Genomic DNA, 14,708 nt, shown 5'->3' with positions numbered 1-14,708 from the left:
AAACACCATAAAACTTGCTGTTGTTACTGATATTCAGCCTTTTTTCTTGCATAAACACTTTTTGGATCATTGCAAGCGTTAGTTGACTAATTTCCAGAGTACTGAAAAATCGATAGTGACAATTCCTGCCATTATTTTCATTGCTTTTCTAAAGGAGATTTTCAGAGTTTCTTACTTTATTATTACAGAAATCTCATCTTTTTAAAGTACATTCCCTGTGCTGTCAATGTAAACCATTCTCCCTCTTTTTTTCTTTTAGATACCATGGAGATAGCATCTGTAAACTTACCAATTCCTGTGCAAACCAAGAACTATTATAAGCATGTTTCTGAAAACAAGGAGATTGTAAAATTAGTCTCTGTGCTTAGTACAATTATCAACTCCACTAAAAAGGTAAGTCAAGAGGCTCTGAGCCAGGGGTCTATGCTTTGCAACATGCGCCTGTGTGAAGGTGAGACCACAAGCTTGTCCTACAAGGAGACTGGGTCTTAGCCACTGTGCCTTCAGTGAGCAGCTAATGGCATTTTGTATGCACTAAGCAAATGTTTGTTTAACTCAAGATTTTTTCATTTTAGATTGCAAGGTGAAAGAAGGCTATTCCTATTCTGATATGTGTTCTGTTTAATGCCTTTAACCTCTCCTTTTAATACAAATGAATCTCAGTTTTTTTAAAAAAAATCTTATTCCAAACCACAAGTCAGGCTGGTATTACAATTCACCTTTGAAGAGTCAGTGATAGTAGTATATTTGAAATAGAATAAGATTTGCAGTCAGTTTTTAGTATTTATATAGTCAGGTAAATCTTTTAAAATGTCAAATGAGAATTTATGTATATTGTCACATGGAAAGTTGATAAAATTGAGAATAATGAAAATATTAATGCTATCAATGCAAACTTACCCTAGATATGGATATAATTTCTGGGTTTTTTTTTCCAACTTGATCTTCTCTCAACTTTTCCTTTATTATTTAGGCAAATCTATTCTTATAGTCAAAAAGACTCAAACTCCTGAAATCATCTTTTATTTAAAAAAATCTTCTGATGAATATTGCTGCTAAGACCTACTGACTTTTTAGGAATATTTCTCAGTGTTGAGGGAATAGTTGTTGCTAAGTAAATACATCTTTCCTATTACTGAGTTTTGATAGAGTAAGTTATATTTGTTTGAAAGCACGTTGAAAAACTACCATTGCCGTAACAATGTGAGGAAAGAGTAAGTTTAGTTTTAATGTGTTCCCAAGGGACCTAGAAGTCCTTGCAGTTATACACTTTTAATTTTCCTTTCTTAATGTAGTGAAGGTCTTTATTTAATTTTTCCCTAGGGGACAGTATTTATATAATTCAACAAGTATTTATCTAGTGCTTAGTTTATTAGGCTTTATACTAAATGATGAAGGTTAAGTAGAGTATTTTATGACAACAGTAAACATTTAGAAATATTTTCAAATGTCTCAGTAATCATAGAAAATACAATAAAATAAGTAAGCAACAGAGTCCATTACTTTCTCCAAATGTAATCAGCAACTATGATGAAAATCTAAGGGTAAGACATAGTGGTTGAAATTAACATACAGTGCTGACAACAAAACTTTTGTCTGTGTCATTTTTATTGCATTTGCTTTTATTATTAATGAAGGAAATGCACAGATCCTAGTCTTTTTTAAAATAGGAGAAAGGTCGGTGGGTAACATATGTGTTATACAGTGGATGTACTTAAAGGTTTAAACTTCACTGCAATGCACTATGTCAATATAGCAAAATTGCACTTGTGCCCCATGAATATAAACAAATAAAAAATTTTAACAGTAAGGAAATGAACATTAGCTAAGCTTATTTAAAAAACAGTAGCGAGGTTTGATATTTAGAATGACTTGAAGAACTTATTCTAGATTTATAAGATGGCCAAATTGTTTCTGGGAGAATATAGGTACACCTAGTCTTGCTACTAGACACAGCCACCCCTCCACAGCCATAGACCCTTCTGAATGATTCTGCCTCAACCACAGAAAATCCAATGATCCCTGCCCCTTTCTTATTGTCATAGCTGATTGGATCAGCATATAAATCCAACCTACATTTAGCACATCATAGGTTGGCCATCAACTTGTAACACTACCTGGCTTGAACTGGACCAAACAATCAAAATGACCTTGATAATAACCTAAATGATTAAAATATCCTTGGTAAATTAAGCAGAATAGCTTTGCATATGTAGTTTATCTGATTTTCCCATTAAGATCTAGGTTACCTCTACTCTAAAAAGTTCCACTTTAATAAAGATGATGCTTTCAGATAAAATAGGAGTCTAAAACTTAGTTAGGGCATATAATTATTATTATTACATTGTAAGCTCCTGGATGTTGAAAGAGCTCAGGATTCTGGAATTTCTACCCATTTCCAGGAGTCTTCAATAATCTGTAATTCATTCTCTAAACCACCATACATTTGTGAATATGTGTGCATGTCTTTGCATTCTTGGTGTGCATGTGGACAGTTCAGCCCATGTGAGGGGATCAGTTGTGGTTGGGTCAGGCAGTGGTGGGCTTAGCTTTCCACATTTTAATGGATGGGAAGTCTTAATACTCACTAAACTTGAGGTTCTGAGCTGAGGGATATTTTAGCTGTATGTGGGAGCTGGAGTGGAACTACTTCCTGGTTTGGTGCAGCTTGGTGCAATTTACTTAAAATAATCAGACCATTTAGAATGCTGTTGGTAATGCTCAATTATTTCAGATAATTGCATTTGCTATTCTGCATCAGCTATTTTTTTCATGCAGATGTAACTGTGATATTATAATGTAAACCAATGGAAAAATTTGATTTCCAAGGGAATGAGAAATGAAGAGAAAATTTTAATTGTTTATTATGGTTGTGATTTACTACCAAGTAAATCCAAAAGGATAATCTGAAAAAATATTATGGCCCCAAAGCAGTGAAGTTAGCAGTCAGTTGAAAGATAATTATAAGCATTTCTGATAGAATGCAATAAACATGTTCCTGAAAATCCTCCTGTTTTGTGAAGTTGCACATTTAATATTAAATAATAGGAATTATGAAAAAAACAGTATTGGGGAAGACACACAATAAAGCCCCAACTTAGGCTGTTTTACAATCAGAACACTAACAAAAACAATAGCAATCACAGTAAAGTAGCAATCATAGTAAAATATTCACACATTTAATAGCACCATAGTAATTACAGAACTTTACTATAAAAAGGTGAAAGAAGGTTGGTGAAAGGTGGTATAAGGAAGAGTTGGGGCTGCTGACGTATGGAAACAAGGTTAATATCTATGAAGATCAGGCCGAATTGTGCAAAGAACATTCTTTTTTTGTTTTGTTCTTTCTGCTTTGATTTTTATAAATTTTTTTATTTGTGCAAATTTGTGGAGTTCACGTGCAACTTTGTTACATGTATGGATTGTGTAGTGGTCAAGTCAGGAATAATATACGTTGTACCCATTGGCCAATTTCTAATCATCCTCCCCTCTCCCATCCTACCTCCCCTTTTTGTCTGCATTATCTATCATTCCACTCTTTATATCCATGTTTTTGTGCACCTACTTATGAATGAGAGCAGTGTGCAAAGAACATTGTTAAGACAAGTGATGGCAGAATCAGTTCAAAAGGAAGAAGTGTTGGAGGGGACATGGCACACAGGAACGTGCTCCTCTGTGGCTTGCTGCTTTAGCTCGCACAAAACAGTAGCATTTGTTTTGCTGGAAAAAATAGCATTTGATAACATGACCTCCTGATGATATTGACACTGTCTCCTATTTACCAATTGCAAATGAGCCATTTCATCTCACAGAAGCATGCTTGGTGGCAAACCTGCATGCCATTCATAGCCAGTTATAAAAGTAGTGGAAGAAGATCTTGTTTACAATGATGACATTATTGAAAAATACTTGGAGACATACATAATAAGTGTGTGAGGTCTTTATGAAGATTACTCTAAAACTTAACAAGGAATTTTTGAAAAAGATTGGAAGACATGGAAACATGTACTATGTTCCTGGATGGGAAGATGTAGTATTGTATAGATGTCAATTCCCAGTACATGAATTTATACATTTTATGCAATTCCAGGCAATCTCCCAGTGGGGTTTGATGCTGGCTATGTTCTGTTTGCCGCCGCCCCAAGCCCACCCCAGGATCTAATCTCCACTCTTCTCCACCAGACTATCTGACCCTAAACACATCAGTAGGTTCCTGTTGAGGCTTCTAGTGGGTTCAACCAATGAGGAATCATGGAGCTCTGAAGGGGAGGAGGAAGAAGAGAATGACCTCAGAGTATTTTTCCCCATAGCACCATCCCTGCGGCGTGACCTTGAGCTATAGTTTTTGACCTAAGGTTCAGCTCCAGTGAAGAGGGCCCTGTCACCAAGGGCCTTTGGGGGAACTCTCTTCTAGTTTCTACAAACCACTCCTCTCCCTTTTGGCTAGGGATGGTAATAGTGAAACTGTTAACTGGGTTAGCGTTCACACCCATTGTATACAGTCCCGGTTCTGTGGCATTTCCAACTAATCACCCAGTTTGCTAATTAAACTTTTTAATAAATCCATGGGAATTGCCAGCAATTGGCACCTATTCACTTATATCATGATGCCATTCCAGATTCTTCCTTCTTGAGACAAATCCATTGTTATTTGTATTCTAGGAAGTTATGACATCCATGGATTGCTTCAAACGCTACAATCATGTTTGGCAAAAGGAGAAAGAAGAAACCATTAAGACATATATTATGCAAAACCCCTTGCTTTCTGAATTTGAATCCAAGATCCTCTATTTCCAAAACATAGAGCAGGAAATTAATGCTGAGCCTGAATATATCTGCGTGGGCTCCATTGCGCTGTACACAGGTTGGTTCATTTTCTTCCAGTCGTATAAATTCAACAGTGTCATTTTCTCTTTACCTAGATTAGTATTCCAGAGAGCTCTACCCACCTTAAAGATTGACTCTCCTTTTATGGGCCTCAAGCTTTAACACCAATTTGTAGATTTGTTTTTAATTCCCTTAGGTATAATTATTTATTCTGGACTATTTTGAACACTTTGTTGCTAAACCTTGAAAATAAAGGCTAAGTCAGAGAAAGGGATGAACTTGTTGTATTTGGAATTCAAATTTACCCTTTCTTTAATAAATAACAATAAACATTTGAGACTTATCTCAGAGGGTTTTGATATGTGCTTCTCTTTTTAGCATTTTGAAATGTGTTTTGAATTATTGTAAAAACAAACTTTATAAAATGGATGCATATGTAATGATTAGGAAAAGGGTGTTTTTTTCCAGTTTGATTTTTTTCATGGATTGGAGGGCTATAAGCTGCAAAGTATTTACTCTTAGTGAACAGTGCACTGTGACTTTTCATACTGGTTCAAGTTTTTAAAACTGAATCGAAGTCATTTGGGTTTTACAGCCGACTTGAAGTTCGCCCTGACCACGGAGACAAGGGCCTGGATGGTTGCTATTGGACAGCACTGTAACAAAAAATACAGGAGTGAGATGGAAAACATTTTTACACTCATTGAAGAATTCAATAAAAAACTGAACCGTCAAATTAAAGACCTAGATGATATTCGGATCGCCATGGCAGCACTGAAAGACATCAGGGAACAGCAAATCTCCATTGACTTTCAAGTAGGGCCTATTGAGGTAAGTGATAATCATTTGTTCCTTATAGAAATATTCCCACATGTTGGATGCTGTTGGCTGAAATATGGACCAGGTCTGGACTGGAGGTTAGTAACCACCAAATGGGTGTGAAACCTAAAAACAGTGATTTCAGTAATGTTGACACCTAACCCCTAATTTCTACATAGATCAGTTCTCCCCTTTGCATGCCATCTAAGGCCCTAAAGAGCAGAATTGGGATGAAGATTTCTGTGCAAGTGATTTATTGACAAGTAAATAAAGTTGACTCCCCTTCTCTTCTCAGCAGAGAAGGGGAGTAAGGGCAACAGGAAAAGATGTGGAGAAAAGCTAGGCAAGAATGTGGTTTTAGCTGCAGACTGATGTCACTCTGCCCCCATGAGGAGCTCTACAGCATGAATTGTTCCACACAGCTGGACCCACCTTGATGCAAGGGGACTGTCCTTTGTACCCCAAGTCGGTGGGTCATTGACTGTAATCTCCCCATAAGGAGGCTCACATTTGGCTGAGGATAATTTTCCAGGGGAGGAGACAGCAGTAGTCCTTCTAGCCAACACTCCCAATAGTTGGAGATGGAAATACCAGCTGGTAAACAGGACCTGGATGGGCACTAACAATGTCCATACGTGCCTAACTCATCTCAGCCTCACTGCTGCCCCCATTTTCCACTAGGGGACAAAGAAGTTATGCAATATGATCAGTGTTGCACACCACTGTTAAAAAAATACAATACCATATTATTTTTTTTTCCCAATGAAAATGTCTTATCAGAAGTGAGTTAGTATATTTATTCTTTTAAATGAGACTAGTATAATTGTAGCAAATTAAAAAAAATTATAGGTGTAAGAACACTATCTTTACATCACATCATACTTTGAATGCCTGGACTTGTACTCTGACGGTCAAGATCAGACTCTAATCTCACATTTTCTGTGTCCCTCTTTGAATTTTGAAATATTTCACATTAGCATGAAAATGATACAGATTGCTACACGTTTGCACTTCTGCCGTGTCGTGCTGGGGGCTCACAGGGCCCACCATGCTCTTCTTGGGTTGAAATCTCAAGGCAAAGAGCTCCTTCTTTGCACAGGATTGGGGAGAACATGGTGTTAGAAGAGGAGGTACAGTAGCTGATGATCCTGTTGATCCCAGTTGAGAGTCAAGACAGAAGTAGAGTCAGGTAGTCAAGGTCAAAATATAACCTTTATTACTGATGGAACTTACTTGGAAGATATGATTTAGCATACTACTCAGTCATCCTCTTCTGTCTCCTTCCCCCTACCCCCACAGATTATGGGTTTGTGAATAGTAAATCCCAGATTTATTATACTTCCCCGTGCATTAGAGGCAGCACTGGAAAGCCACAGGTTTCTCTATTACCCTCATCCAGTTTATGGCACAGAGGTGTAGCCTACAGGCATGCCTCCAAGGAGGAAGAGGGAAAAGGGAGAAAAGCACTGGGTTATGCTTGCTCAGATTAATATTTTTTTCCCCCCAAATCAACAATCAGGCACTCATTTCACATCTATGGGGAGGAATAACGGTGGGAGAGTAGACTAGGGATATTTAGGGAAAATGCTTCCTTAGCCTCATTTAAATCTTTTAGCCAAGAGAGTAGTCCTGGAGTTTGCATGCTGAGGGGAATGACTTGGCTGAGGCTCTGATTCAAGAGTTTTCCCTTGTGTCTTACCATTAGAACCTTTTATCAACAAAATAAAATGGAACAGAGTTAAAATCCTGATTTTTAAATTTTCATATTAGAAGTTGTTTTATGTTTTTCATTTACTTCCTATAATTTTGTAGTCTTTAAATATAATTTGGGGGCCTAAGTAAAAATATCTTTTATTTGTATAGCATTTTACAGCTTTCACAATGCATTTAAGATGGTATTTTTTCACACTCAGAAAAATCCTTTGAAGCAGCTGGAGAATTTTCCCATTTACAGATGAGGAAAGTGAAGCTGGATGTCTCAGTTGCTCATTTAAGCTCTTGCAGATTGCAAGTGGAATGACTAGAACTTCAAGGTGGTTTCAGTATCGTGCTGATTTTTCCATTCTAATGTTTTAATAAATGACTGTGTAAATTTATGCATCTGACTGGCATTAAGTTATGTTTTTCTTCTTTGGTGCAGGAATCTTATGCTCTTCTTAACAAATATGGACTTCTGATAGCAAAGGAAGAGATGGACAAAGTTGATACACTGCACTATGCATGGGAGAAGCTGCTGGCACGTGCCGGGGAAGTTCAGAATGAATTAGTCACACTGCAGCCCAGTTTCAGGAAAGAGCTTATTAGTGCCGTGGAGGTCTTCCTCCAAGACTGTCACCAATTTTATTTGGACTATGATTTGGTATGTCTCTGGTTTTCTCTATGTGCATTTTTGGGGAGGAATAAATAAAGCGTGCAAAATATAGTTGTTTAAAAATTATGTGTCAAATTTCATGAAATTTCCTAGGACTTCCCAAAGAATGGGAATTTTATTTTCATGAGAGCAAAAATATTTCCCTGTTGCAATCACTTCCCCTTAGAGTTCATCCAGAATAATTTCAATAGAAAATCATGAATGTAGAAGTGCTGTTCATATTGTACCCTTTATTTGTTACTGATAAGATTATAAATTTGTGTATAAAAATACTATTCATATGTAGTTGTTATATAATGAATAGTTCTTTTCATAGTATTTCTTAGTTCTACAAAGAATATGTGCTGGGCGCTGTCCTTGGTGCTGACGAGATTAGGGGTGGGCTAGACAGGTGGAGCCCCGCGTCCATGGAGTCCATATTTTAATTTTACATATAAATTTTAGGGCAGAATTGTCTAGTGTGAATACATTGTGTAATGAGACCCATTTCTAGTCTATTCTAATGTGCCACAGAAGAGAAATATATAGAGTATAGGGTAAAATTTGTACCTATTAACTAGTACCACAATAAACCACAAAGCTAATCAAGTTAGAAGATTGGATTCTTGTACTAACTCACAGATGAAGAAGCACAGAAATCCATATATTAAAGTTGTCCTAGTGTGGGAAAAGCTGATTGTAATGTTAAGATTGTGGGCCACTTTATAAATAGGTATCAGAATGGTAAAATCTCAGTTATACAGCATTAGCTTTAGCTCAAACCAGACATCCCATGTGCTTCTTATAGAATAGCTATTGACCCCTCTTTGCCTGTGTCACCTAAGAAATGCATAATAAATATTTTTAATTTAAAAAGTTTCTTGACTTAAGATAGTTGTGGCATTAAGTTGGCTTTTTTAGACTTAAAAAATATTTCCAAATGGATCACTTTCTTAGATCTTTTTAAACAACAGCAACAGCAAAAAACCCAGTTTTTTATCATGCATGTGACATGCATGAAAACTAACTTTAGTATTCAAATACTTTGAATTCATGAAATTTGCATGCAAACACTTTATTCTATTTATGTTTATTTTAACTTTTTGTTCAGAATGGTCCAATGGCTAGCGGCTTGAAACCCCAGGAAGCCAGTGATAGGCTTATCATGTTTCAGGTAATCTTTTTCATTTCTAAACAGCAAAACCTTGTTGTATTTTAAACACACATGCATTTTTCTTTTTCTTTTAAGACAGAGAGGCCTATTGTGGAACATAGTACATACTTACACTTTAAAAAATATGATTTTTTGTGGTTACAATTTGAGATGGTTTCTATGAATTAATTATATACATTTGGTTCTCCTATTTACATGTACCCAGAGATCATTCATCTCTGGCCTGCTTGTTCGCCAATCTTTCATTTTCACTTGCATGTTTGTTCACATGTAAATCATTTTGATGAGTTTTCATTTGTGTTTTTGTTAGAATCAATTTGATAATATCTATCGGAAATACATCACCTATACTGGAGGAGAGGAGCTTTTTGGCCTGCCAGTTACACAGTATCCTCAGCTTCTCGAAATAAAGAAGCAACTAAATCTTCTACAGAAAATTTACACGCTGTACAACAGTGTCATAGAAACTGTAAATAGTTATTATGATATCCTTTGGTCAGAAGTGAATGTTGAAAAAATAAACAGTGAACTCTTAGAATTCCAAAACAGGTGAGAAATTAAATGCTTAGCATGCCCAGAGCTACTGAATGTCAAATGCTTTTTTCTTTGGTAGGCTGCCAAGTTCTCTTTTCACCCCAGATGTTTCAAAAGCACATTTTGCAGTATTGTTGTTGTCCATCGACATCACCCTTGTCAAATGCTATTTATTAATTACCCCTGTGTGTACATGATGAGACAAGCACATCCTTTAAACCTGGATACACCTTTTTAGGGGCTCCTCTATAACTTGGAGGCACCTGATCTTTACTTATTTTACAATTGTCAAACATTTAACGTTTATGTTAGATGATTTCCTGGAATAAAAGCAAGAACCCTGTGATTTTTCTACATCATTTTAAGCATTGAATCCAAAGAAAATGGAGGGTCATTTATTGTATATTTTGGTTGACAGCCTGATACACTGCACTATGCTTTGTAATTATTAACAGTAAGTTCTCAATGCATGTTTATAGGATTAAATTAAACTGAAAGGCACCTCTACCCTCTAATATAATGCCACTAACTAGGTAGTCGTTATGAGGGATTGGAATATATTCTGTTGGGGAGGAGCAATTTTATGTAATAAAAGTCAGTATATTACATTAAGAGATAGGCTATGAATTATGAGTTTAAAAATGGGATAGGTATTCAAAGAAATACTAGCAGACAACCTTGGACTGAATTGTCTGAACTTACGTTTCTATGACGTTTCATTTTCACAGGTGTCGGAAGCTGCCCCGGGCCTTGAAGGACTGGCAGGCTTTTCTGGACCTGAAGAAGACCATTGATGATTTCAGCGAGTGTTGCCCGCTGCTGGAATACATGTCCAGTAAAGCCATGATGGAGAGGCACTGGGAAAAGATCACTGCGCTTACTGGGCACAGCCTGGATGTGAGGAATGAGACCTTTAAGTTAAGAAATATCATGGAGGCACCTCTTCTGAAATACAAAGAGGAAATAGAGGTACAGTTGATAGAGAGCATGCTGTGGTAGAAGGTTGTAAAGTCTCATGGAATTCATCTGATAACATTTCTGCATTATGGAATGCTGGATCTGGAAAGTATGCTCAGACTATTAAAACTATTTTCCTGGCAATCAGCCATTAACTCTTTTAACAAATGTTTATCGAGTGCTTACTGTGGGGCAGGTTCTCATGCTGGGTACATAATGAAGCAGTCCTGCATTCATAGATCATTAAATAATTAGTTTGATCAAATAATTATATGAATAAAGATGTAGTTACAAGCTATGGTAAATAGCATTGAAGGAAAAGTATGCTGCTCTATGAGAGCCTGTGATAAGGGAGTTTGGTTTATCCGGGGGTGATAAAGGCAGGGAAGCCTGGGGTGCATGCTCAGGACTGGCTGGGTGATGGGAATCTGGTTGTGTGGTAGGGTGAAGGGCTCAGAACCTGCAAAGAAGACCATTCCAGGCAGACGAAGCATTGCATGTGGGGCATCTGAAGTGCACTTGAAGAGCCAGAAGAGGGACCCGTGTGGCTGGGTTATGGAGATGGGAGAGAGATGGGACAGATGAGCCCAGGGCAGTAGAGTGGGGCTAGACGATGTTATTAATTTTGGTCTGTAGAGCAATGGGGGCTATCTGGGAGATGTGTTTTCAACAGAGGATGACATGGTTAGGTTGTCATTTTGTAAAGATCACTCTGGTAAGGTTATTATCTTTTCTGTCATCTTTCTTTTTGGCATAGATTGGTGGGAAATTTTATAAATTAAGGTTCCATTTAGTCATATCTTTATTTCCATCTCTCTCCCTATATTGATATATGCCTATTCATACATGATTTATTATATTGCAATTTGGATCTGAAAATATAAATGTTTTTAGATGCATATGAAGAAATAGTGAAGACAGGATATCTGCTGAACCTAGCCTGTTAAGGAAGGGTGTGTGACTTTCATGTAATAAAATGAGAGCTTGCCGTTTTGATAGGACATCTGTATCAGTGCAGTGAAAGAGAGAGACATTGAGCAAAAGCTGAAGCAGGTGATCAACGAATGGAACAACAAAACATTCACGTTTGGCAGCTTTAAGACTCGTGGAGAACTCCTCTTGCGAGGAGACAGTACTTCAGAGATCATCGCCAACATGGAAGACAGCTTGATGTTGCTGGGTTCTCTACTGAGCAACAGGTAGGAAAACCACCTGTCTTTCCCCTTAGATTTGAGAACCATAATAAACATTTCAAGAAAAATTAATAAGAAATGTATTATAATAACATACTCATACAATTTATTCAATGTTGAAAATACTTGCTTTTAATTTTAGCCTTTGGCGTAGCATGCATATCACTGGTTTTATTTCATTGGTCTCTATTTGTGGGATGTGTATGAGACCATCAACTGGACAAAATAAAGCAGCATGTAATTAACCACTTGGATCTTGGGAACATTTCAACTCTGCTGCTGACAAGCTTCACTGCACAGCTGACAGCTCAATGGGCTCCAGAGTCCAGGGGAACATTATTCTGAATTCTAGAATAATCATTCTATTTGAAAACGTTTTTGCCAACCACTATGGACTAGAAACTCTTAGTTGTGTTCACACTTTAATGAGATGACAAATCAAGGTAGAGGAAGAATTTAATTCTTAAGGAGGAGTAAAATAACACAGACCAATGCCAGTCTAAAACTTCTAATTGACAGTAACAGCAAAACCATCTCATTTTGGACATGCAAACCATGGACACATGAACTCACCCGTTTTTGTTTCATTGTTTCCATTTGCATTTTCCAAAATAATTTTTTTGTTCACCAGGATCCTCTCAAACACATGGTAATTGCATATGACATGGATTCCATTGAGATGTGAGTTATTACTGTGTTATTATAGATTTAAAATCCCACTCTATTCTCTGTATATGTGTATCAATACTTTTAATATAGGAGGTACCATCAACTTAATATTGTCTTGATAAAAATTTTTCTTCTTTCCATTTACTTGGCATGCTTGAGTAATATTGGGATATAAAATTAGATATTAGAGAATTAGATCATTGGTAATGTTGAGTTTTTGAATTTCTCGGGATTTGATGAATTTTAATGAACTTGATTATTATTCATACTCAACTGGAATGAAGGATAGATGGACCATGACACACCCTTGGGACGTACAAAAGGCACACACATACATTAAGTTAAAATTATCTGCGTTAGGGGTGGGAACACTTTTCTTACTAATGACATCAAATCTACAGGAAGAATTACAGGAGGAACATTTATTCAACATATGTCTATTGAACATCTACTATGTTCTATGTGCTTTTCTAGGTCCTGTTGATAGAACGATGAATAAAGCAAAGATCTCTGTTTCTATGAAACTACATTCTAGCAAAGAGCACTAAAAAACTCAGAAAATTTGTGGAATATTAAAACAATTTGGTTAATAATTAAGAATATGGAAATTAAAATTTTATTTAAATTTTATTCAAGAATATGACTTCAAGTCCATATTATGTAGGGCTAGAGGGATTGATAAAAGAATAAGAGAAGAAGGAATATAATGATAGGCTGTACAATCATCTATGATTGAGTTTGCAAATAACAGAAGCAGCACATATAAAATTGCTTTTGCAAGACTGAAGTTCCTATCTCTCTCATGTAAAAGAGATCCTAATGTTGATGATTCAAGTTGGAATGGGAGCTTCACCATATCATCAGGGACTCAGGCTTTGTCTGGCATGACCTTATTGTCCATGCTGCCCACTGCATCCAGTGCTATTACTCACATTTCATGTAGGAGAGTGGTTCTCAACCTTCACTGCATACCAAACAAAACTAGTGAACTTCACAAAACTTTTAAAATTCTTAACATCTGGGTACTTCCCAGACCTATTGAATCAGCATCTCTGTGGGTGGGACCAAGGCAGGCAGCTGTGGTTTTTAATACTTGCCAGATGATTCCAATGTGCAGCTGAGGCTGAGAACTATTGATGTGAAGCTTAGTTCTGTGACCTCACATTGCTGCAAAGGCGGTTGAGAAATTCAGTATTTTAGCTGGGTAGCTACAAGCCCCCATGGAAATGGGAGTCTCTATATAAAGAAGAATGAGAAAAAGATATTGGGAGGCCACTGGCACTCTGTCTCAAGGGGAAAAAGGATAAGATAGACTATCCATGTGAGAGGCATCGACCTAGCACACATATACGCCAAACATGGGTTGGCTGGGTGGGAAATTAGAAGGAGGCCCAGAATAGCCACAGAAGCTCAGTAGAGAGGGCATATTACTCTCCTGGACATGGCAGCAATGACCAGCATTATACTACTGTGGCAGCGTGGTGGAATCAAGTCTGATGGCTGATCTGCTCCTAAGATTACAATTCTATCACTCCCATGTTCTGGATCAAAAGGAGAAAAATTAGACTAACAACGCCCAATAAATGGTGATGGATTACTCACTTGGTCGCATCATCTTAAAAACCAACCACATAATCAACGTTGTAAAGAAATAGGTTAAAAAAAATTAAGATGTTAAGAAACCTTTTTAATTTGAAAACAATAACACAACAAACACAAAATCCTAAGCATGCCTTTTATTCCAGGTACAATATGCCATTCAAAGCCCAAATTCAGAAGTGGGTGCAGTACCTTTCCAACTCAACTGACATCATCGAGAACTGGATGACAGTGCAAAACTTGTGGATTTATTTAGAAGCTGTTTTTGTGGGAGGAGACATTGCCAAGCAGTTGCCCAAGGTTTGGGAATTTTCTTTATAATTTCATCAGGGTTTTCAAATTAGAGAAATAATCTAAGAACAAATACACGCTTAAAAAATGCCATAGTATTTTAACCTCCATTGAACGCTTCTTCCCAAATCTTTTTGTTGTCCCTGTTAATGTTATTATTCTTCAAAGGGAGTGAGGGATTGTGATAAGGATTGGAGTGACAGTCAGACAGTAAGAATGATACAAAACTGTGAGGTTTGACAGGAAACAAATGGGTTAAAAAAACAAAGAATGAGTGCCTGCATAATTTATATGC

At 36.9% G+C, this 14,708-nt stretch overlaps 1 protein-coding gene across 1 annotated transcript in view; it reads left to right on the top strand.

Moving 5' to 3' along the window:
• DNAH5 (dynein axonemal heavy chain 5) overlaps positions 1-14,708 on the top strand; it is a 259,158-nt gene that overhangs the window by 105,328 nt on the left and 139,122 nt on the right. Inside the window, exons 22-30 of the mRNA XM_012790275.2 lie at positions 260-393; positions 4,663-4,864; positions 5,423-5,658; positions 7,787-8,005; positions 9,108-9,170; positions 9,481-9,719; positions 10,433-10,673; positions 11,661-11,860; positions 14,269-14,422. Coding sequence (XP_012645729.2) covers positions 260-393; positions 4,663-4,864; positions 5,423-5,658; positions 7,787-8,005; positions 9,108-9,170; positions 9,481-9,719; positions 10,433-10,673; positions 11,661-11,860; positions 14,269-14,422 — 1,688 coding nt within the window. The remainder of the gene's footprint in view (positions 1-259; positions 394-4,662; positions 4,865-5,422; positions 5,659-7,786; positions 8,006-9,107; positions 9,171-9,480; positions 9,720-10,432; positions 10,674-11,660; positions 11,861-14,268; positions 14,423-14,708) is intronic.

The sequence above is a fragment of the Microcebus murinus genome, chromosome 11, assembly GCF_040939455.1.
Source record: "Microcebus murinus isolate Inina chromosome 11, M.murinus_Inina_mat1.0, whole genome shotgun sequence".
NCBI classification, from domain to species: Eukaryota; Metazoa; Chordata; class Mammalia; order Primates; family Cheirogaleidae; genus Microcebus; species Microcebus murinus.
Note: the sequence above shows the minus strand (reverse complement) of the source record. Positions and strands in the feature narration are given on the sequence as shown.